Raw genomic sequence first — 25701 nt, forward strand, 5'->3', positions numbered from 1 at the left:
TATAATTGTGAGTAAAAAAAGCAAGTTTAAAAATATTACATATAGTAAACCAGATATGGAAATGTTAAAAACACAAAACAACTCTATTTTTTGTCATGGGTACATTCGTATGTATTAAAAGTATAAAAGAGTGAAGGGGAAGGCTGCATACCAACCTCGAGACAATGGTGACTTCTGGGAAGGGGAGGAGGAGGAGAATGGGATGAGGGTGGGAGGTGGTGCTTTAGCTATATTTGTAAATAGGAATGTTGCAAAAGTTAATATTTGTGTCCATCAACTGGTGAGTTAATAGACAAAATGTGGTATATTCATATAATGGGAAACTATTCAACTATAAAAAGGAACAAACTGCTGATATATGCCATGATGTGGACAAACTTGAAAAACATTATGCTAAGGGAAAGAAGCAAGATGCAGAGACCACACATTGTATGATCCCATTTAGATGAATGTCCAGAAAAAGCAAATCTAGAGGGGCAGATAGATTAATGGTTGCTTGGAACAGGAGTAGGAAAATAGATTAACAATAAAGGGACATGAGAGACTTCATTAGGTTGATGAAAATGTTCTAAAACTGACTTAATGATGATGGTTGTACAACTTGGTAAATTTACTAATAATCATTGAATTATATACTTAAAATGGGTGAATCATGTGATATATGAAATATACCAAAGTCAAGTTATTAAAAAGTTAATATTTGTTAAATCTCTATGGCAGTCAATATAAGAGTATTTCAGAGGTTTAATTAAAAATTATTAAAAAGGACACCTTTTCATGTCACTTATACGTGTTCTGATCACTTCATTATTTTAAAAAAGGTATTGCAGTTTACAAAGAGGTAAATCCAGAAAGTTAAGTGTACAGCTTGATGTATGTATATACTTGTGTAACCCTTACCAAGATCAAGTTCAGTTACGGTACAGCAGTGTGACTATAGTTAACAATACTGAATTGTATACCTAGTTGAAATTTGCTGAGGGAGTAGATCTTAAGTGTTCTTACCACACACGAAAAAGGTAACTGTGTTAGTTAATGGATAGATTATTTAGCTTGATCGATTATTTCACAGTGTTTACATATATCAAAACATCAAATTGTACCTTAAATATATACAATTTTTATTTGTCAATTATACGTCAGTAAAGCTGGGGAAAACACCGGTTGTGGCACCCTAGAAGGTTCCTTTGTGTGTCCTCCTAGTCAGTATCCTCCCTTCTCCTCCTGCCCCTAGAGGCAACTACTGTTTTGATTGTTATCACTCTATATTAGTCTTGGTTTTGAATTTCATATAAATGGGATCATCTTGTGTCTTTTGATCAAATTTCATCCATGTTGTTGCATGTAGTGCATTCTTTCTGATTGCTATGTAGTATTCCACTGTAGGAATATACCACAATTTATCCATCCTTCTGTTGATTGACACTTTTGTTTTACCATTAGCAATAAAGCTACCATGAATATTCTTGTATATGTCTTTTGGTAAACATGTACACTTATCTCTCTTGGCTATATGCCAGTGATCTCCCTGAATTCCGTGGTTGCTTTCCTAGAAGTAAAATTGGTGGTTTAAAAGGCATAGACATTTAAAATTGATTCTATTTGTGCTGGTGAAAATGATACTAAATTACTTTCCATCCAACCACACTCTTAATTACCAAGTATATGAGAGTGATTATTTCCCCAGATTTTCAATTTCCAGATGTTTCCCATATTTTGAACCTTTGCTAATCTGCTGAGGGGGTGGGGGGAAAAGACAGCAGTTAAGAGATTGTAAAACTTCAGCATCTCTTTGCCACCCTTTTCTGGCATCTTTCAGCGTGGTAAGGTATGGGGTTTGGTGTCCCATCTCTTTGGGAAATGCTTTCAATTTTGGAAGATGTGAGGGGACGGAGAGGCCCAGTTGATTGTTTAACAGGGTCTGGTCAAGGCTTAAGGCAAGAAGGGTGAAAGAATTCAAGTTCAAATTGAAATGTTGGTTACCTAGGTAACTCCAGATTACGTTGATGTGAAAGGAGAGCAGATACAGTTCTCTAGTAGAGGCTACTACTTTCTTATAATTCACCTACTTACCCTTCCTTTCCAGACTTTAATTTCTGTTGTACCTGGGTCATTTTAGGAGAGTATTTGTTGTGTTTTATCAAGGAGAGACTACAAGATCATGTCTCTTGATGCCCTCTCAATGCCTAACACACCACTAGTAGTGAGTGCATAAAAATAATCTTGCAATGAATGACCCACTAGTGCACTGGACCCCTTTTTTTCACTTGGGAAGGGAAATGTTGTCAGGATAGTCTGACAACCTCACATTGCTGGTTCTCAAGATTGGACCTTCTTGGATAGGGCCAATGATGGGCAACCGAGGGCAAGGACAGGGTAGGAGCCCAGGATGAATTAGTAAGGGCTCCTGTTGGGCGTAACCAGGATAACAGGACAAATGTAGAAGATCAGACATCTCACTTGGAAAGGAATGGGAGCCAACAATACAGCAGGGTTGACTGGGAAAGGTCAGGATTTCCAGTACAGCTTGGAAATAAAGCTTTGGTAAAAACTCCAGCGCTACGTAAACAGAAAGTCACAGTCAGAGGAACTGTATAGTTGGTTACCTCCGAAGTTGTTTATAGTTTTTATACGCTTTCTACATGTGAGTGGCCTTGGGAGGAAAAAGAGTGTTATGCATCTACTAAATGCCAGTCATTGTTCAAAGTGCTTCACATCCATTATTTTACTTAATCCTGTAAGTGCCAGGGGGCCCCAGAAAGGAGTGTAGCTGAACTTGGTTTTGTATGTTGAGCTACTGTGGCAGCAGTACATGGGTTGTCTTCCATAGGGTGAGATACTGCCTGGACGTAGAACAGGGCTGTGGTGGTACAGTGGGGTGCAGGGCTGGTTTGTCCCTACTAGGATGTGTAGGGAGAATGTGTGGTCAGCGTCTTGGGAAAGCATTCTCCAATCTGTGTTTGCTGCATTCCTGTGAATTCAGTCACCCACAGACTGCAGCTGGGAAGAACCAGCCCAGACAAAGCCTCATTCCTATTCTCAGGGATGAGTTGTTTGTTTATTCAAAGGTATCTGTGTGAGGGACTGTGTGAGCAAGTCTTTGAGAGGCAATAAGATGACAGCTTTTCCTGCTATACCTTTGTCTCAGTGCACCCCTGAGCACAGGCTAGTTCTCTGAGAATCCTAGTTTATTCGGGCTTGGAGAAGAGCTGGAAAAAGTTATTGAAACTTTGACAGTGGTTAGCTTTAGGCACCATGGGGTTTGGATTGTTTTTCTTCCCTCCCCTTCCCCTTGTGTACCAGTCTCTGCTGCCCACTTAACTGCCCTTCTACCCCCAACCTCCAACAACCCACACATCCTGTACGCCCTGCTTATCAAGCCCTGGTTCCTCACCTGGCTCCACTGAGTCATCACGCCCTTAGCGTGATTGTAGAGCCCAGAAGCTAGGGAAACCTTGATGAATTCAACCCAGGAAGAACTGCCTTGTAACATGAAAGCACACAGGTGATGGTGTTTATAAGACTACTGTGGAAATGCAAATTGTGGAGGAGAGGTATCATAGAATTACTCCAAACCAAGAATCCTGTTATCTCCTACCAGGTTTTACTGGTTCTTGAAATGGAGGCTGGGCCTTTACAGAATGCAAGTTTCATAGTAATGGCAAGAAAGAGGAAACCCCTCCACTTTATGAAGTGAAAGCATGGAAGCAAAGTTGTGGAGCCAGGCAGAGAGGATGAGTGGAGTCTTCAAAATTCTCATTGTTGTGTCAAGTGTGTAGGTCTGGTTTAGGATAATTATTGAGTTAATTGCTTCTTAACGGGGAATATTTATTTTAGTGTTCAGATTTCCTAAATTAAAAAATCATAAGTAGAATGATATTAAAGTAGCCATGCTGCTTAAATTTAGAATTTTGCTTCATTGAAAGGACTTTAGAATTGTTTTCTGTCGCTTGTGAGAGTCTTATTTACTCTGTAGGGTGGTTGGCCACAGGGAAAACCAGAAAGAAGTGCTTTCCTCAGGGCCACTCTGCTTTAAAGGTTACTTAAAGGCATGGATGTCTTACCAAAGCAATGAGTTGTCTAAGGATTTTAGATCATAGAATCATAGAATTTAAGAGTCAAGAAACATCGTTTAGTAAAAAATTTCAGTTTGTATTTGAGAGAATTCAGGTTCAGAGACTTATTAATGATCACATAGTGGCAGAATCTAGGCCTGCTGATTCCCAGTCCAGCACTTTAATATTCATGCCAAATCTTTCTCATGTTATAATGGCTATTGCAACTGTCTAAAAGCTTACTAAAAAAATGACTGTGTGCTATGAGTCAGATATTGTTCTAGGTATAGAGGATTCAAAGATAGTTAAAAGTGGTTCTGTCAAGAAAGCTAGGGTTAGGTAGGGAAGGTCAGTAGTAAATGGAAGATTACAGTCCAGTGTGATAAATACAGGACAGAGGTATACACGAGATGTGTATCAGTCAAAGTCCAGTTGAAAATAAGAGAAACTACTCTATCAGAAAAAGGATTGAATACAGAGAATTCTTACAGAGTAATTGGAAAGGGTGGAAGAACAGGCTTTAGGCTGAATCTCCAGGAATAACTTGCAGAGAAACACTACAGAAGTAACACACCAAGAGAACTACTACCTCTGCCATGTCAGGAAGCTGGGGGAATCTGGAATCTGTCACCCCAAATGTCAGCCCCAGGATATTCCCACCTTTGCCCTCTGGGCTCAGGAAGTCTCCATCAGGGTTGTGCCTCCAGAGCCATCATGCCATTCCTGCTAGTTCTGCATCAGAAAAGTAGATTCTTCATGTTACCTCCTGGCTCCCCACTTGCCTGTGCTGATTTCAAGTCTCACCAGCTGGATCTGATAGGCAGAACCTGATTCACACCTGGTATCCTAGTTGCAGGATCCTGTAAGAGATAATTTTTAGCCCAACACCTCTCTAATACTGGAGGGCCCATAGAGGGAGATTATAAGAGGTGTCAAAATAGTAATGTAAAAGTAGTAGTAATAATAGTAACAGTAACATAATGTAATAATAACATATATATAATATATAGAACATATATGATGTAAATAATACATTACGTGTATATACATACACACACATGCTTTGGAAATATATTACCAAATTATTTGCCAGAAGGAGGAGTTGAATTTTTTGTTCCCTTCCTTCATTCCCTCTTTCATTCATTCAGTATTTATTTGCTAGGCTTTATTCCAGGTTCTGGGGATAGAGTAGTGAACAAAAAAGGCAAAAATCCCTTCCATTTTAAATCATACATAGCAGTAAGGCAAAACATAATAAGACAGTATATAGTATGTTGGGTGGTAAAATGTGCTAAGGAGAAAAATAACTCAGGAAAAGAGACTATGGCATGGCGGGGGTAGGGAAAAATTATAATTTTAAATAAGGTGATTGGGGAAGACCACACTGGGAAAGTAACTTGTGAATGAAGACTTGTAGGACATGCTTCATTCCTTGATGTTTATCTGACAGAGTGAATGGCAAGGGCAAAGGTCATGAAGTGGAAGCATGGCTTGCATGTTTGAGGACAACAAATAGACCAGCCTGGCTGGAACAGAATTAGGAGGGGAGAATATTAGGAAGTGAGGTCAGAGAATTGCTGGTGAAGGGAAGTCATAAGAGGACCTGGCTTAGGTTGAACAGAATTACTGTGGCTGCTGTTTCAAGAAGAGTCTATAAGGAATCAGAAGCAGAAGCAGGGAAACCTTTCAGGAGACTGTTGTGGTAATCCAAGAGGGAAGTGATGGTGACTTAAACCAGAGTGGTAGTGGAGGAGGTAGAGAGAAATGGTCAGAATTTGAATATATTTTGAAGATTTAGTTGACAGGATTGGCTGACAGATTGGATCTGAATGTGAGGGAAAGATCAGGAGTTCAGTTATGGACATGTTAAATTTGAGATGTCTGTTAGACATCCGAGTGGAGGTGTTGAGTAGACAGTTAAATGAGTCTGGAGTTGGGAGAGGTCTGAGCTGGAGAAATATAAAGTTGACAGTGCATATTTGTATTTGAAGTGATGAAACTGAAAGAGACCAGCAAAGGAGGACATCAAGAAGAAAAAGTGAAGAAGTGCAAGGACTAAACTCTGGGGCTCTTCAGTAGGAAGAGGTCAACGAGAAGCCCAAGGAGCAGCAGTGAGATAGGGAAGTGGGATGCTCTGGAAGCCACATGAAGAAAGTGGTTCAGTCCGCCTGCCAGTGCAGGGGACTCAGGTTCGAGCCCTGGTCCAGGAAGATCCCGCATGCCGCAGAGCAACTAAGCCCGTGCACCACAACTACTGAGCCTACGCTCTAGAGCCTGTGAGCCACAACTACTGAGCCCACATGCCACAACTACTGAAGCCTGTGCGCATAGAGCCCATGCTCTGCAACAAGAGAAGCCATCACAGTGAGAAGCCTGCGCACCATAAAGAAGAGTAGCCCTCGCTCGCCACAACTAGAGAAAGCCCGCGCGCAGCAATGAAGACCCAACACAGCCATAAATAAATAAATAAATAAATAAACAAACAAATAAATAAATAAATAAATAAATGAAAGTGGTTCAAGGAGGAGGAAGCAATCAAGGGTGTCAGTGGTGCTAAAGGTCAAGTAAGATGAGGACTGAGGATTAATAGTTGATGTCAACAGTAAGAAGGTCATTGGTATATGAGTCGTTTCAGAGAAGTGCTGAGTCGAAAGCTTGGTTGGCATGGGTTCCAGAGAGTAGGAGGACAGGAATTGGTGACAGTGAGTATAGATACTATTTTGAGGAATATAGCTTTAAAGAGAATGAGAGAAATGGGGTGGTAGCCATGGTGGGGAGGTGGGCTTGACCTTTTAAAAAATATTTGTAGAAATAACAGTTTGTTTGCATGCTGATGGGAAAGATCTGGCAGAGAGGTAAAATTAATAGAACAAGAGAATTGGTAGAGCAATGACTGAGTTGCCGAGAGGAGATGGGATCCTAGCTCACAAGTGGAGGAGGGGCCTTTGCAAGGGACATGAACAGTACTTCATGGTAATGAGATGAAGGCAGGTCTGTGGGGTTGGAGATAACTAGTGGTAGAGTGGTGGAGGGAGCTTGTGAGAGCTCTCTTCTGATCGCTCGGTTTTCTCAGTGAAGGGGCAAGTAAGATAAATGGTGGCAGTTGAGGTTGGGGAAAGTTGGAGGTCTGATGGGAGAGGAGAAAGTATGAAATAGTCACTAAGGAGAGTGAGAGAGTAATGACTTAAGGAAAATGTGGTATAATTACTAAGTTGCATTAAAGCTCTCTTACAGTGAGTAATCCAGATTTAAAGTTAGATTAGTCAGCACAGTTGTGTGGTTTTCTTCAGCCACAGTCAGGCACATTGTGGTGGCTTCTCTTGTTGCGGTGCAGGTAGATAGCTGGATTTAACAAGGATTGTGGTTTTGCCAAGGGAGGACAACAAAGTAAGAGAGGCATGAAGGAGTCAAGGATGTATGTAAAGGAACAGTTACAAAATAGAATTTAAGCTAGGTAAGGAGGATAGTGTAGACCCGAGGTGGATGAAGGGCAGAGAAAAGATTGATAGAGTGAATGTCTCTGTGGGACTGAAGAATGAAGTTGGAATGCTATAGGGAATGAACTGGGAGGAAAGGAGGTAGATCATGGTTGGAGACTGAGGTACTTGAAATTGTGATTATTGAGGGGGTTTCAGTTATCGGTAACTGTAGAGTTTGGGTATGACCATGGTAGTGAGTAGCTGAGACTGGGTAGAGGGCAAGTTCCTTGGTGAGGAGGAGGCCAAGGAATCAAGAATTCCAGGATTTAGAAAGATCATCTATGTGAATATGTAGTAAAATCGGTAGGATCGTGGTGGGAGTGGTGGTAGAGTGAGGGGCAGTGCACCAGGATCCATAAGATTCAAGGAATGAGGAGTGACCCTGGGATCAGTAGATGACAGCAGAGTGGGGAGTGGGGTGTAGTCTGGTGACTTGAGGCTGAAATCTGGGGTTTTGGAAAATGAGGGAGAAAGTTCTGGAAGTGTCAGCAAGGAGCAGAGGCCACCTACCCCACCTCCAGGCCAGTCTGAGGAGGGGTGGAGAGGAAACATTTCACCACTTGAGAGGGCTGCAGAGGAAGCCAGCTTTTGGCCACAGTAAGAATGTGATAATGCGAAGGGAACTTCGAAGAGGTTGAGAATTTTGCTGCCGGCTGAGCATGAGTGCTAGAAAGCAAGTAAAGGAGCTTCTTGAGTCGGGGAGCAGTGTGAGTGAATGTGCCAGTTTTGCTGTTCCTTTACCAGCTACATGTAAAATTCATTGCACTTTTGACAGAGGACATGGTTCCTTGTTTTTCAATTTTTTTTAAGTACTAGGGTGATTGAATGTTAATTCATATAAGAATATATATTTGGCTACATTTATAAATTCTGATGCCTAACAGCATGTTTTGGAAGCATCTGATTTAGATGTGAAAAGAGGAGAAAGATGAGCAAAGCATGTCAAGTTTTGTGGGAAAGTGAATTGATCAGGCAGTCTAGATTTGGGGATTTATTTTTAAGAGATAGAGATGAAATGGGGTGGGTTGGTCTTAACGGCTAGGCTAAGGATTCTAGCTTTTTAATAACATAAAGGTCTTAAAACATATCAGAAGTGATATAGGTCCTCAGAAGAATTAAATGTAGAATTGCCATCTGATCCAGCACTTCCACATCTGGATAAATATCCAAAAGAAGTGAACGCAGGAATTCAAACAAATATCTGTATACCCATGTTCATAGCAGCATTATTCACGATAGCAAGAAGATAAAAGAAACTTGTGCCCATAGATAGATGAGTGGATAAACAAGATGTGACATGTACATACAATGGAATATTATTCAGCCTTAAAAAGAAAGGAAAGTCTGACACATTCTACAACATGGATGAGCCTTGAAGCCAAGTGATGAGCCAAGTGAAATAAGCCAGTCACAGAAGGACAAATACTGTGTGACTCCACTAGCATGATGTACTTCAAGTAGTTAAATTCATAGAGGCAGAAAGAAGCATGGTGGTTACCAGGGGCTGTGGGGAGGGAGGGAACAATGGGGAGTTTTTTAATGGGGTCAGAGTTTCAGCTGGGGAAGATGAAAAAGTTTTGGAAATGGATGGTGGTGATGGTTGTACAATAATGTGAATATGCTTAATGCCACTGAAGTGTACTCTCTTTATTTATTTGTTTGTTTATTTTTGGCTGCGTTGGGTCTTCGTTGCTGCGCAAGGTCTTCCTCTAGTTGCAGTGAGCGGGGGCTACTCTTCGTTGCGGTGCACGGGCTTCTCATTGCGATGGCTTCTCTTGTTGTGGAGCATGGGCTCTAGAGCACTGGCTTCAGTAATTGTGGCGCATGGGCTTAGTTGCCCCGCGGCTTAGTTGCTTCCCGGACCAGGGATTGAACCCGTTTCACCTGCATTGGCAGGCGGATTCTTAACCACTGTGCCACCAGGGAAGTCCCTGGAATATACTCTTAATGGTTAAAATGGCAAATTTTATGTTATGTATATTTTACCATGCACACACACAAAAGTGATAAAGGATGTAGGTATTGCTTCTCTAATGATACAGATAACAACTAGCCAACAATGGCTTGTTTCTCCGGGGAAGAGAGGTGGAATTTGGTATAAGAGTCTTCTGGTTGACGGGCATAGCATGTTTCCCTTGCTGGGGTGTCAGCTTTATCTATGCTGTATGTACTAGTTTGGCCTTAGTTCTCAGTGTGGTTTAGAGGTACTTGGAAATGCATTTTCTTACACAGGAAAACATTTTTTCTGTGTTCTTATTCATTCTGTTTAGCCAATGACTTTTTTCATAGATGATACAAGGATAACCTCTAGCTTTCAAAATTACTCTTAAGTTTTTTAATACGAATTTATCTTTGAAATACTGTATTTACTAGTTGAATTGAGTGCTAGTTACTTTGGAGTCATTTTATTTATATCCTGAACTTGGCAAAGAAATTTAAATAGAGAAATTGGAAAGCTCTCATTCATAATCTGTTAGGCCTGTTTCATGACAACATGTTTTAGTTATTTGTCCAGATGTATTCTTATTGTTGAGTCACAATAATGACTAGAAGACAGATCAACAGGAGGACATAAATAAATAAAGCCGAAAAGGAAAACCAGTGTTGGACTCTTAGGAGTCTGATAATTCTAGGCTGAATCCCAGCTCTGTTACTTAACTCTGAATTTGTTCTTAGTGAGCCTCACTTTTCCTATTTATAAAATAAGGATACATCTACTACCTGGTGGAGTTGTTGTTAGGATTAAATAAGATGATAAACTCCCTTTGGCAACGACTGATATATCTAGGCATTCAGTAAGTGGTAGCTGATAGCATTATAATTATTACTGCAAAAATCTTTAATGAAACTCTGTTTCTGAAATCCAGAATGCAAGTTTAGAAAGCAAAGGAATTAGCAGAAAGGTCCTTCAATTTATACAAAGATTCACCTCAGGGTTTCGGTAAGTCTGGGAGAGTCCCTAGTGCGTTTGATGTTTACACATCATTAGCAAACAGATGCCAGGAGGCAAATAAACTGTATCTAAGGATTTTTGAACCATTGATGATGGAGAGAAAATCAGTTTCTGATAAAGTTATAACATTTCTAAGTAACTAATAGCAGGCCATGGGAAATTTTTAATTGGGCTTTTAAACGTTTATTTCAGGAGCACATGTATTTCCAATTTGAGGCACACCTATACATCTGTAGCCATCTAATTTATAGTGCTTGCTTATTTCTCCACTGGGGTTAAATAATATAATAACAACTAATATTTATTGTGCACCTACTATAAGCCAGTGTATCTTTAGGAAGCCTGTAGCATTCAAAGGCTTCTTTTCAATTGGATGTTTTGAAATTGGCCTTTCATCCATTTGGAGAGACAGGGTATTTAATGAATTTATTTTATTCTATTCTATTTATTCTGTTATGCCAGCGTATCTGTTGGGTATATATAATCGGCAAGACATTTTGTAGGAGACAAAGCTAAGTAAAACGTGGGCCCTGGACTGACAAAATACTTATTCACTAGGCTGTTCAGAAGGGGCGTGTGGTGGTATGACATGAACCCTGGTGTAGTCCTGGGCTCTACACCTGGCTCTGCCACTTCTTCCCTGAAGCTTTTTCTGTCTCGGCCAGGACTAGGCTCAGTGCCCCTCTGCTAATCCCTACCAGGCCCTGTGATGATTGCTTGTTTAATTCTTTGTATTCTCTATTAGAGTTAGACTGTAAACTCCCGGAGAGCAAAGACTATGGCTTATTCATCAACTGGGCTAGTCACATCAGAGTATTCGTGCTGTGTATAAATACTAACTTTCTAACTTTGGGCTAGTGATAACCTATGCTTTCTTTATGATAAAATTGATTGTGATAGTCCCAATATCATAGGTTTGTCATGAAGATAAAATCAGATATTTAATGTAAAATGCCTATTATAGTGCCTGGCACATAGTGGGTACTCAGTCAATAGTTGTATTTGAGTAGGTTAATTATCTCTTTTCACCAAATTTGACAAATGTGATATATCTATTAATGAAGACCATATGCAGTGATATCACTTTTGTGGTACATAAAGGGCATAGCTGTTCTTCAGGTTAAGTCTGAAGTAATTATTCACATTGGAATAAAAATTTTATACTTACGGTACTTATTCAAAAAGGTGGAGTAAAACTAATCTTAACTCATAGAGAAATTAAATGGAAGCCCGAGATTATAACCATTAAAAACCTTCATCAGTATTTATCAGTTTGATAGATTTTTATGGATTAGTGTTCCAAACTTTGAACCAATGTAAGAAACCCTAAATACTTAAATAATAATGAAAGTTGAAAACTAGTATATTCAGTAGGGAAAAAGGTAAGTGTAAGTGAGCATGTTCTTTTGATTTTTTTTTCCCTTCCAGCACACCCTCTCTTTTCCATTTAAAATCTCCCTTTGGAATTTGACTTAGGTTTGATTTTTGGGTTTATGCAGCAAAGGTTTGGTTAATGATCAGATGTATATTTCCTGTAGGTGAAATTGGTTATGAGAAATATTTCAAATTATCAGTAAGTAGTGGCATTTATTTACTGGTCAAAAGCTATCAGCATTCTCTAGGAAGAAAGATGAAACTGTAGATTTTACTGCGTAAAGTCAATGGACTCATTATTTGTAGAACAGCTGATGCATTTAGTACTTGTTGGTTCACTTAACTGGTAACTGTACTATATTCATAACTCCAACAACTGAAAACAATAGGTCAGTGTCCACTGTTTATTCATAAATAGTCACATCAGAGCAGGATGTATCTGAAAGGCAGAATATGTTAGTTTGAGGAGGAATCTGGCACACGAATGGTTCCATTGCTTGCCATACTGAGGTGGGTTGTGCTCTCCTTTACTGAATAATGCTGTTTGGATTTTCATTATAGCTGTAGATGGTGAACTGTTCCTGTGTTTGTCAGGCTGATTGCTGTGAAGTAGTATTTGAATGTATTTTAAATGCCAGTGTTGAGGGGAAAGGCTAGAATAGAAACATGGTTTAAAATTGGTGATGACTCAAAGTTTTTATGTCTTACAGTCTTCATGTTTTATAGCAAAAAGGTTATACCTAGAATAGATTTTTAAAGTAAGAAATTCCATTTGTGCATGCAGTACTTCATTTAAAGTACTTTGAGATGATTTTTTAAAAATTAGTGAAGTATACTCCTTTGTAATTTCAGAATAAAACCTGCATTTTGGAATCAGTAATTTTTTTGAAATGAGTAATTTTCAATTTAAAAAAATTAAAAAAAAAGACAACATAAACCATTCTGTTTCATTGTCATGGAAAAGGAAAATGTGTTTTTTTTTGTTTTGTTTTTTTTACTATGTGAAATAGTCTTTCCAAAAATATTTTTTAATAAGTGAATTTTAACTATCATAAATGAAATAATTTACTAGAATAATTGTATTAATGGTTCAAGTATTTTATAATATAAAGTAAGCAAAGCTGACTTTTTATAGCTATAACATTTAATAGGTAGTGTCCTTGAAGCTCTTTATTGGTTTAGTGCAGTCCAGTTTGCAATCGTACTGTCAAGAAACTTTAATTCTACATTATACAAAAAATTAACTTTTCTTCTTGAAGATTAAAAGAAAGTTTATTTTTAAGTGTGTTTGGAGGAAGATTGAGTTTGTCCTCAAAATGTACAACTTCTCGGACTGTTTTCTGAGGGTCTACATTTTTAATATATAAAAATTGAAAATGTCATTAGGAAAAGTGCAGTGTAATGGACTATTACCCATTTGCAGCATATTCCCATCTTCTCATCTGGAAAATTAAATCTGATTACAGCTGGGATTAACATTTATGGTTTTTGGGGAGAGGAAGATAGTATCTTAAACTCCATGAAATTGAACAATGAGATTATGTTGTTTATAGCTATTTTTATTTTTAAAAGTTTTTTTATTTTTTAAAAATTTACTATCATAACATTTATCATCATAACCATTTTATTTTATTTTTTTATACATTTATTTATTTATTTTTGGCTGCATTGGGTCTTCGTTGCTGCGTGCGGGCTTTCTCTAGTTGTGGCGAGCAGGGGCTACTCTTCATTGCAGTGAGTGGGCTTCTCATTACGGTGGCTTCTCTTTGTTGCGGCGCACGGGCTCTAGGTGCACGGTCTTCAGTAGTTGCAGCACGTGGGCTCAGTAGTTGTGGCTTGTGGGCTCTAGAGCGCAGGCTCAGTAGTTGTGACCCACGGGCTTAGTTGCTCCGCGGCATGAGGTATTTTCCCAAACCAGGGCTCAAACCCGTGTCCCCTGCATTGGCAGGCGGATTCTTAACCACTGGGCCACCAGGGAAGTCCTATAGCTAATTTTAAAGTCTCACTTTTAAGGAGCAGATTTTTATCATTGTAAGCTTTAAATGTGTTCAGTATTTTGTCTCTTATTGACTGAAATATCCTAGAGATAATGACTGGATAAATTTAGTAGGCATTAAATGTAATGTTTTCTGCCTTGATACCTAGCATGCTAAAAGTGAAAGCAGTGTAGATTCCCATGTTAATGGCTATATTTGCAGTTTCCCTTATATTTCTTAAAAGAGCTCCAGTTATATAAGACTAACATTTGACAGCTTTCACAGAAAATGAAGTCAGTGTATCTTTCAATAATCAGTTAAAGTGTCATGCCTTGACCCTTCAAATGGAGTCAGTCATTAGTGTGACAGAGAAAAACGGGAAAATAATTTGGTAAGGTGTGTGTGTTTGTATGCTTATTAGTTACCAATCTACAAATGAGTCCTCATACATAAGCACAGTACTTTTATGAATTATCTTGCATTTCTGTTGTAAAAGATCTGTCTACCACGTTTTCTAGAAACTTTAAGCCTAAGGCAGAACTCAAGGTTTTTTGGATCCTGTGTAAAATAATTTATAGTGCCTTTCCAGTAAGTCTTGCCCAAACTCTTATTCTATTAATTAAACATCCTGTGGCAATCTGGTATGTCTTAAAGATTTAAAAGTATGTTGTAGTAAAAGAGTAGAAAACATGGACTATTGAGATTGAAGAAAACTAGCTTTTCTTTAAAAAAAAAAAGTAAGGCGTTTGTTCTGAGATCAGTTTTTTTTTGGTTTTTGTTTTTTTTGTTGTCAAGACACAGGCTTTTAAGCATGGTCATGTTCTGCGCCTGAATGAGACTGTGCTGTTGGGAGTCCTGTACTGTGAAATGTCTGTTTTAAGTATAGAAATACTTTTGTGACCTCCAGTGGAAGTGGTGCACATGTGTCTGTGTGGGGTCAGCCTCTTGCATGGTTGCAGTGCTGGGAGAAGGTACTGGCTGGTCAGATTGACATAATGCGAAACCTTGTTCTAGAGCCAGCTGTCTCTTTTAGCCTTATGTGGTTAAGTCATGTGTGGACTTTTCTATACCATACATCTTGCTAGCAAGGTATTTTAAATACTTTATAACAAAAAGATTGTATTTTCCTGGGAGATGATGAAGTTGATTTTTAATTTTTTAAGAATCTATTACTTGAACCTGGAGAAAGTTTCTGAGAAAGAAGGGTAATGCATTACTATATGTTCTTAGTTTTCTGTCAGAGGGACAGTTCTTAGAGAGAAAGCTTGACATATGCTGATAACTGTATTCTTACTGCCAATTGCCTAAACAAATTGTTATGTTACTTTTTTCCATGGTAGTACTCTCATCTGCAGATTTTTGTGTTGAAAGTTAGCTGTTTGGTGACACTGTATTTGGCAGTGAGGGTATGAATGTGAGAAGAAGTTTTGGAGCATTAGCAATTATAGTATTGGATAGTGGGTAAAGAAATAGATATATAAATATTAGATCGATGCACAGTTTTCCAGTGTATGTTATTTTCCATATAAAGATATAGAACATTTCATAAAATGTTACCAGACCATTTAAAACTCAAAGAAATGCAGCTGATGCAATGAAATACATAGAGTACTTGTAAAAACATACAGACACGAAAGTGGATTGCTGCCAGACAGAAAATTTAAAGGCGGTTTGCTGAACTGCAGGGTGCTAGGTTTTGTACATGTGCCATGCTGAAACTGTTAGTAAGGCGGGTGTTGTGTTGCTTGAGAAAAGCAGATTGTATTTGGACCTTTTTAACTCAGATGTTTCCAATGTCGATATTTTGGTGACATTATGGCATTATGATCGACTCAATGTGAAACATGATTTCAGCCTCCTGTGCAAAATAGACATTTAAAGAAAATTCATACAAATTATTTTTAGTTTTTGTGTTAATTTTTACAAAATGGCTTTCATAGTTTTGTTAACTATCAGACTGAATCTTTGAGCTAATTGAATGGAAATTTATATAGGTTGGGCTTTGGTTTTAAAAAGCATTGCCTTTTTTTTTTTTTGATGTTGCTTTTGAGAGTGTTAAAGACCCATGAAGTTTGCTTTTGTAAATCTCAGGGCCTTAAAGAAAGGGAATCAAAAGCTTTATGCTTGAATCATAGTAAATAATAATCCATGTATTATCTTGGAACATGATTTTGTTAAAATCTGGGAATCTCACTCTAGGGGTAGTCTTAGGGCAGTTGAAGGGATTTAGTTGATGAAGGTGTTTAGTTGATGTTGCCTACCACTGAGGCAGTGTTTAGGGTGATATGATGGTTTGAATGACCCCCATCTTGGGGTTCCATGGTCATCTTTACCTTCAGTGTATTAAAACAAATTGATTTTTCTTTTCACCTATTTTCCTTCTCTTTTTTCAATTCTATGTTGTATATATGAATAAAATACATTTTAAAAATGACAAGTTAATTATTAATGTAGTTTCTTGTTAACAGTTGGTTTAGTTCATTAAAGAGATTTAAAGACCTTTCCTTTCCCACTTACAAGCAAGAAACATTTTTTTAAATTGGAGAATATACCACAAATTTTGGTTTCTGATATTCATCCCCTCAGAAAATGGTGATAAAAAATAGTCTTTGGGGCTTCCCTCGTGGCGCAGTGGTTGAGAGTCCGCCTGCCGATGCAGGAGACACGGGTTCGTGCCCCGGTCCAGGAAGATCCCACATGCCGCGGAGCGGCTGGGCCCGTGAGCCATGGCCGCTGAGCCTGTGCATCCGGAGCCTGTGCTCCACAACGGGAGAGGCCACAATAGTGAGAGGCCCGCATACAGCAAAAAAAAAAAAAAAAAAAAAAAAAAGTCTTTGGTTTTATTCCCTCTTTATTTCCATTGGTATTTTGTAGTTCCCAAGAAGCAAACTATTGCAGGAAAGAGGACCTGATATTAAAGATTTATATGTGAGTCATTTCTGTGTGAAGTTTTCTGGGTAAAGAGTAATTGTTAACCACATGACAACTGGAAGAAAAAAAAAATAAGCCTTAGATTATTTTGCGGCTTTTCCAGCCTCTGTTTTACTGTGTCCCTCAGGGACTTAGAGCTGCATTTTTGTGGGGGGTGGGGGCAGGTCTCAGTACCAAATTTTAAATCCTAAAATACCAGTTATTTTGCTGAACAAAGTCATTTACATATGTGTTAGGAATCACAGCTACTGCCCTCTTTTTGGATCCTCTACCCCAAACCCACAGTACACTTTTAGAGGTTTGCTGGGCTCGTAGCTGTCTCTTTGCATCCTGCTGGCCCGCCCCCAATTCCCTCGCCTAGACCTAGTGCTTTTCATGCCACACCATTAGCGCCCTCTGGCCTCCTGTCACAAGAGGGCCAAGTCTTTGTGTGGTTTCAGCCCTTTAGGCCAGAGAGAATAGAAGCAACAGCTACTTCCTCTGACTTACCAGGGCAACCCTGCAAGATACTGCAGGAGGGATTATGCCAGAATTCTACTAGTCCCAGTCTAGACATGTCATTGGTCTCTTCCTAGTATTTGAAGATGAGGGTAAAGAAGGTCAACCAGAAGACACTTCAAGAGCCAAAGTAATCTACAGATAGTTTCAACTTTTCTGCACCACCCATTTTGGGAAGATCTTCATTTGGTGTGACCTTTTGAATATTCCTACTTTTGTTATTAGTCTTGAGTTTTGAAAAATAATATCCATTGACTTCAATGACTTGAAAACTGATATTTCTAAGATTTAAATGTAGTTTGTGAATAGGCCCATTATTTTCTCCCTTTTTGATTCTTTAACTGCAGAACAATTAACCGCATTTTTATCTTGTGGCATGGAGGGCTTTAACTTTTACATGGATTCACTTTCATGGAGAAGTAAACTGGTATTTTAAAGGATATATATGAAAACTGAGTAGTATATATTGTGATCACTGTGGTTGGGGACCTTCAAATATTGTGCTTTTCCACAGCCTTTTGCATTGATACATGATTTCTCAAATAGATATTATTCTGATCACTCTTCTTAATGTGTCTCTGAGGAACCAGATCTCTCTCTTATTAGAAAAGATTGAATGTTTTCCTAATCAATAGCAAGTGGGGTGCTAATAGCTTTTAATTAGTACACTTCTGTATTGACTTACAGACGATGCCATTGGATTATCTTGCAATTATGATTGAAGAATCAAGTGACCCCTTTCCTAATTCTATTTTAAACAGATGGTCATGAAAGATATCTTCACCTATGTATTTTTAGTTTCTGAGCAAGTCTAATTATGTTAGAACATAATATCTCATATCATGATATTTTGTTAACTCTGACAAGCTAAAAGTGTATTGTTTTCTTTTGAAGAAAACTTCATCTATTTTCAAGAGACCATGAGTATTTTGAGAAGGATATATTTTATTTTTAAAAGCAGGGAGTTTTGCATTTGTTCCTTGAAAGAATTCTTATCTGATCCTTCCCTCCTCCCTGCCCTCTCCCCTACCCCACCCCGCCCAAACACACACAAGATCTGAAACTGGCCTTTAAGGTGGTTTATCAAGCCCACATCTGTAACTATGAAAAGGAGGCCTCTGATAAGAAAAGTCAGGCAGGTTTCCGATTGACTTTCTCTGGAAAAATATATCGAGGGCAATTTGCAGCTGGCAAAATTTTTTGCGTTAGGTAATAGTCTAAAGTTAACAGTAGTATCAGGTCTTTAAAATTTTTCTTTTTTATATTTCTGGAGGAGGGTAATGGGAGTGCCTTGCCGAGTCCTTCCTTGTGCTCATCAACATAGCAGCCTCAGCTGCCCCCCTTGGATCCCCTGCCAGGGCTGCTATCATCTTCTGATCAAATATTAATGTGTGATCCTCTGCTTGCTCACTAATCCAAAGCCAATTAATATTATCTGTCAATTATTTACAGATCCTGAGGTGCAGAGGCAATTCCCGGAGGACTACAGTGACCAGGTTCGGAATGCGTAATTAATTTTTTACATGACAAAATTTATTTCAGAGTCGTTCAACATATTATTACTGTTCTTTTTACTGAAAGAGATAAATGAATTTTTAGAACGGAAGAGAAACAGTAATTAGGAGCCCAAGACAAAAAGTAAAACATATTGAAGTAGGATCGAAAATATTGGTGCTAGATTTGGGGTGTTACCTTCAGGGGAAAAATGCACAGAAAGTAAGGAAGAAAACCTATCACAAATTTTACTTTTTATTTTGCTACAGTCTGCAGTTCATTAGCAAATCCTTTTTGGATTGCCTGTGAACTTTTTTTTTTTATGCTATTTAAGCAGGCAAGAACTGGCGTAACAAAAAGGTAAGGATGGAAGTTTATAGCATCTCCTGGAATTGGAAATAGATTATGAAACTGTGTGATGGTAGTCCTTGAAGGAGAAGATACACATGCGGGAATGGTCTTTAGGGTGAGGGTGGTTCTAATGATGGTAGTGAAAGTTGTTTGGCCAATTGGTCTTGCCATCTTGAATTTCCTGCATTCTGCAAACATGGAATGAATGGAGTGGAAGGAACTATTTTACTCACAAAATACTGCTGAAGTTCCAAAGCTGCTCTACTCTTTATAATTAGATCCAGGTTATACATTCTGGATTCCAGTTTCTATCTTGAGAAATATTAGTAATGTTTTGTAGCTTTTTGGGGAACCTTACATTTTTAGTTCAAACATGCAATTTGGTATGCTTTTTTAAAGCAGTTTTGAAATAAAAGCATTCTTGATTATACAATAAAACAACTTTTTAAAGCCTTTCACATGTGGGATATGGTACATAATAAAAACATTTTTCTGAAGTACATTCATTTAATTTTGTATATTAAAAGAATGTCCTTGAATGAGGATAAGTACAATGGAATATAAATATCCAGTACAGTAGTAGTAACACCTTTGCAATGTGGCTTGCTGTATAGAGGGCAAGGTATCTGATACATCTTTAGGAATATAAGTGGATAATCAGGATAATGAGATGCTTTGTCATGAGATTTTACTGTACAAGAACCCAAGAAAACTGGTATGGATTGCTTTGCATGTGATCTCAAGACTTTAAAATGAGATTTAACAAAAATCGTAATTTTCTCACTCTACCCCTTGCCTCATCTTCCAACAGGAGAGTTAGATTTTTATCTTACCCTAAGTTGGTATGGGATTGAGCCCTTCGGATTTAATTTACACAATCCAAAGATTATAGGACCTTTTTATTAATGTTTTTTTTCTTTCGACAATGTTTAAAGGGTGGAAGATCATAAAGTATTACTTAGAATAGACTTGAGGCCATAGCTCTTAAGAAAATCATTCTTTTAAAATATTGTTGTCTAGGTAAATAACCTTTGTGGTCCCATGATCTGAATTACCCAATGAGAAAAAATTATGTAGGAGAAAACTTAAAATAACATAGTTAACATCTGGGTTTATTCCTTTAAACATAGTTTCTTGCTATATCTGAAAATTTGTGAGCACCATGATCTTTTTTTTTTTGGTGTAACTTTAAAAAAATTACATGGTAATATGTTCATTAGCAAAAAGCAATTTAGGAAATAAAAATAAAGCAAAAATAAAAGAAAGAATGAAAAGAAAGAAACTACAAGTCATTGAAATTTTACTACTCATAACTACTGTGACAATTTGGTGTTTATTTTTTCATGTTTAGTTCTTTGAGTATATATATGTGTTTATGTTTGGGTAGAGTATGTATATATACAGGTACTCCACATACAAACACGTGAAATATGAGATAGAAATAGAAATATAGATTATCATCAATTTTGTCACTGCATATGGAGCCCAGTTTACTGATTAAGTATTGTTGTGTTGTGAACTTAGTTCTCTTTACTTTAGTTAATGGATGATCTTACAAGTATTTTATATACTGAAGTTGGAATTCAATTATAGTAGGAATCTAAAAAATAACTTTTAGCTATTTTAAAGTGCTCTTAGGATAGGCATTTGTTTTCTTTGTCTGGATCAGTGACTTAGTTTTGAAATTTGGAGGTTGATGCTCATAGGCTGCATGTAGACTTATGAGGGTATGCACATCACTGCCTTATTTAGCATCTCTTCCAACTTGACACACAGTTTCCCTTCTTTACCACATGTAACTCAAGAATGAAGGATGAATGAAAGCTCTACTTTGTTTGGAGAAGTTACCTCAAAATTCCAAGAAATTTGAGAGTTGATCTATTAGTAAAGGAAATGAGACCTGCATATTTCTTACTTACATTTTTATAATTTGGATTCTGATCTTATGTGTTTTCTTTTTAGCATTTGTTGGATTATGCCAAATTATCTTTCCCTTTGGTGTGCTATTATAAAGGGATTCTTAGAAATATTTCTATTACATACAAGCTTTAAATGCTGAATGTGTACTTAATCTAGACAACATTTCTAGTATTAAAACATTTATGATGCAATCCATAAGGAATATTTGAGATAATTCACCACAAAATATAGCACTTATTACTACACACACACACAACCCCCCCCGCCTCCCCAGTTTTTCTCCCCATTCGCTTAAACTACTAGTGCTTGTTTTTACATATAGTGTATTTCCCATGTACCAGCACACTTGATCAGAGACGCTTGCTGCTGCTAGATGTTTTATTCTGTGTGTTCTTTGTACCTTACAGTAAAAGAATCTGTCACAAATTATTGTGGCTCACTGCTTTAGAAACTGAGAAAAAAGGGAGGTTAGATTGACATCTGTGACTGAATAATGATGACCAGCCTTTTGGCTCTCCTTGAGCCACAAAGCTAGCACTGCCTTTAGAGTGGAAAAAGAAGTAAGAAGAAAGGGGAGGGATAAAAGAGAGTTACAAATCTGTGGTCCCAGAGATGTATTACTGTTGGGCCAGTTGTCTGTGTGGTATGATAATCCATTTTGATCTTCTCTGTCTTAATTGTCTGCTAAAGACAAATGGGCAGTAAAAGTTCATCAGTTTCATCTTTTTGCTTCTCGTTTAGAAGCAGAATAAATGATCCATCACTACAGAAGTAGCCTTTCTTTCTGACACGGAAGTAATGCAGACCCAACACGTTTTATTAAAATGTTTTTCCCTCATTATTTCAGTCCTCTCAGCTCTGATAGATCTTACTGTTTCATAAAAAATGTAATCTGAAATGTAAATAAGGGTCTTGATACAGAAGGAAGAAGTAATGAGCAGCCTGAGCCACATTTTCGGACTCTTGATTGTAATTACTGACAAAGTGATTTCTCTGTGCCCCATTTTTTTTTTCTTCCTTAAGTTGTCTGTGACACCCTCAGACTGCGATGACATCTATGGTTTAAAACCATTAAATCACTGTAGCACTCAATATTTCATTTAAAATCTGGTAGGCCTGCTATCTTAAAACCTGAAAGTACAGGCTTTGTTAATTCCTGAAAGATATGCAATGCCTATGTTTTCTAAAAGAGAAAAACAAACAACAACAAAGGCAAAAGCAAGGTCTTTTCATAGTTCATGTTATTTATTCATCTGCTTTTGTTTAATGTTTACCTAGTTTAAATACTAAAACATTAACATTGGTAGGATCCTGACTTGGAAAGGATCCTGCATTTGAAAAAAAAACCACCTCTAACAACTTACTTGTGAAATTTAAAGAATTGTATCTCTCATAAGCGTAATCCGAATTAGTCTAAATCATTTTTTTAACGTTAAGATTACTAAATCACAGACACAATTTTCAAGTTACTTTGAGTTTGGTAGCTTAAACCAGATTCTTTTCATTCTCTTACTACAAGTTTAGATAATGTGGCTCTTAATAAAGCCTGTCTAAGAGAAAATTTTTGTTAAAGAAGAACAGAATCACAATGTGTTTCTTTCATTTCTAGAAATGGTTTCTCAAAGATACCAACATGTCAATCTGGCATTAAAAATAAGAAAACAAAACATGAATATCTTTCCCTGCTGGAAACAGCCTTGTAATTAATTAAATGGATTTATAATTATTCTATTATGTTTACTGTATTCATTCATAATTATGGAAATAAATGGTAAAACTTTATTCATTGTGATTAGTGCAGTTTTAATGAATATTAATTGAATTAAAGGAGAAAAGGATAAATTAACGTGTTAGCAAATTATGGTCACCACTCTCATCAAAACCCCATCTTTGGGTTCAAAACATATGATTTTTCAGATTAAAAAAGAGCCTTTAGTAATTATAACATGTAGTATGGGATAATTTAGAATAAAGATATAATAACATATCACAGAGATTTCCATAAATAGCCTTGTAATGTGTCAAGTACAATAGGCATTACACCTACCATTTAAAAATGCATTATTTATTATATGATTTACTTCTTGTACTACAACATTAAGAATTAATAATTTGTTCTCACAATTGCACTTTTTATAGCCTGTTTGTTCTAAGAGTGGCGATTAGAGTTTAGTGTGCTAGAAGTTGCTTCTCCACTGTGCTCATCTATATTTTGATGAAATATAGCAAGTGTCTTAGAGCTCTTTAACTAGAGGTCTGAACATACCCACCCGTCCCTGTACATGTAGATCACTGTTCAGAGCTGCAGGTAATTTTTCTTTCCACTGGCACTGAAACAGAGGTTATAATGAAACCAACAGTCTTTATACATTTATAGAAACTATAAAAATTTTATGGAAATCTTTATATAGAAACCAACAGTGTTTCTTGTATAAGCTCTGTAAGCAATGTAGAAACATGGTACATTGGGAAAAATAAAAAGGTGCCCTTTCTTTTATGATTATATATGGTCTGTGTGATTTTTAAAATTTCACTATAGGCAGTTAAGCAAAGTGGAAAAACATGCATCACCTATATACTAAAAAGGAACAAAAATATGTTGCATAACTTAGGCTAATTGTGATGGAAATCGGCATTTCTGAGTTGCATGTAATTGCTTAAATATGGAGTTTTCATTTGTTCATGCTTCAGGTATGCTCTAAAAAAAACATTTAAACTCAGTTATTCACAGTGTAACCTATGTAAGTGGATTGAAAGATTCTGATTTGAAAGACAACGGAGATAATATTTAATCAAGGCTCCCTACTTGCTTGTTGGTGATTGCCTCCTTCTTTTAGTGAGCAGCTGTGTATGGAAACTTGCAAGTTACTTTCTTCAAAATCTTGATAATCCAGAGACTAAACATTTCTATTCAAAACTTGTTCATGTCCTGATGCATTGAAAGAATACTATCTAATAGGAAAATTATATATATAATCCACAGCTCCTACATTTTTTTGTTACTGTGAAAGGAAGCTTCATTGCACCAACATTGTGTAATATGACGTACATGTACAGTATTTACACAAAATGGAAAACAAATGATAAAATTTGATTTTCCCATTATTGTCAGGCAGAGAAACATAAGCAGCAGTGTACCTGGTCTGTATAAAGTGTGACATTGATTCCATAAAGTTTCCACCAGTCTTTCTATAGTGACTTGTCTAAGCCATAGAATCTTCCAGTTGGAATTGAAAATTTGGGTTTGTGGGTTTTTGGGCCATGCATTCACCAAGCTCACAAAGAATGGAATTGGACCTGGGTGTATCCTGTTCCTCTTGGAAACTTTTGAGCTTTCTTTATTTTCCCCATTCTTCTCCAAAGTAGGTGCTGTCATGCTTCCAGCTTACTCATGCAATCCGTTCAGATTTGATCCACTTTAAACGGTGAAGTCAAGTTTGGTTCTGGAAACTTTTCATGACACCATATGACATGGAACAGAATTTGTCATTTCATGTGAATATTATCCAAAGGATTTATTTATATAAGGTTCAAATGGGTCACCATTTAAAATGGCTCCACAACTCGGCCTTAAAAGGACTAACTTAAAAGTGGCTAAACTTTCTGGGTTTTTTTCCCCCTCATGTCTGTTTTTGGTGGCAGAAACCGTGTTGGAGACTAGATACGATTTGGTGCATTAATTGTGTGAGAGTTTAATAAGTGTAGTGTCTGCAGAGTATGAGCTGGATACCATACCAGGTAAAGATGAAGAAAGATGTAGAAGATTTCATCTCCCCCTTGAAAGACCTTACTGTCTGCTAGGCTACAAAGGTAATACATGTTCAGGTTGTTTCAATAGCTTGTAGAACAATGGCAAGGCCAGAAATTGGGGATATCTCTTTGAAAACTAGGACCTTTGGGTAGTGATGCCACAATGTAATCACATTTCTGCAATTTCTTGTTTTTTTTGTTGTGAAGCCATAGAAGTTAGTAAGTTAGCCAGAGTGGTACAGAGAAACCCAAGTGGAAAGTCTTGGGGCTGCCTTTAAAGAAGATCATCTTTTAAGTCTGTTTTAGATGTGTGCTTTTCTAAAAGTCACTGTTGATTCATGGATTTTTTTGAAACCTCTTGCTCAAAAAGATCAGTTTCCATATTTCTTAGTAACTTGTCAGACTGGGATTATAGGTAGAAATGTAATTTTCTCATCCACAGATAGAAACTCTTAATTTCTTCAGACCCTGAAACCTGGGAGGTGACTGTTTAGTGTAATGGCAACAAAGCACCCTGCTGAAGCTGCTTTCTTCAAGTAGTGGGTCAGTATCCACAATTGCCACCAAATGTAGCCATTTTGACGGACCACATTACAGATTCAAAGATTTTCATTGATAGATTGCAGATGTATAAATGCATCCCAGATTAAGTGTCTACTTCTTTTTATATGTTTAAAAGTGTCCCATTCTTGATGATTGCCTTGTTTAAATGTTTTTTAAGTTACAGGCTCATGGATGGGGAAAAATAATCCTAAAAAATTATCTATCACGGGTTGCCTCTTATTTCTCCCTGTGCTGTTACAAGTCAAATTTATCACCTTGGATGAATGCTTTTCAAGTGTTTGCTGAAGAAAAACCACTTTGTATATAATAGATGCTATTCTGTCATATCTATATCTTTCATTCCCCCCCACCCCCAT

General features: G+C 37.4%; 1 protein-coding gene across 6 annotated transcripts in view; it reads left to right on the forward strand.

The window, feature by feature from the left end:
* DENND1A (DENN domain containing 1A) overlaps positions 1 to 25701 on the forward strand; it is a 541250-nt gene that overhangs the window by 127480 nt on the left and 388069 nt on the right. For all 6 annotated transcript variants that reach the window (XM_067743355.1, XM_067743356.1, XM_067743357.1 and 3 more), the window contains exon 3: positions 18719 to 18762. In XM_067743355.1, the coding sequence (XP_067599456.1) occupies positions 18719 to 18762 (44 nt within the window). The remainder of the gene's footprint in view (positions 1 to 18718; positions 18763 to 25701) is intronic.

Source organism: Pseudorca crassidens, chromosome 7 (genome assembly GCF_039906515.1).
Source record: "Pseudorca crassidens isolate mPseCra1 chromosome 7, mPseCra1.hap1, whole genome shotgun sequence".
NCBI classification, from domain to species: Eukaryota; Metazoa; Chordata; class Mammalia; order Artiodactyla; family Delphinidae; genus Pseudorca; species Pseudorca crassidens.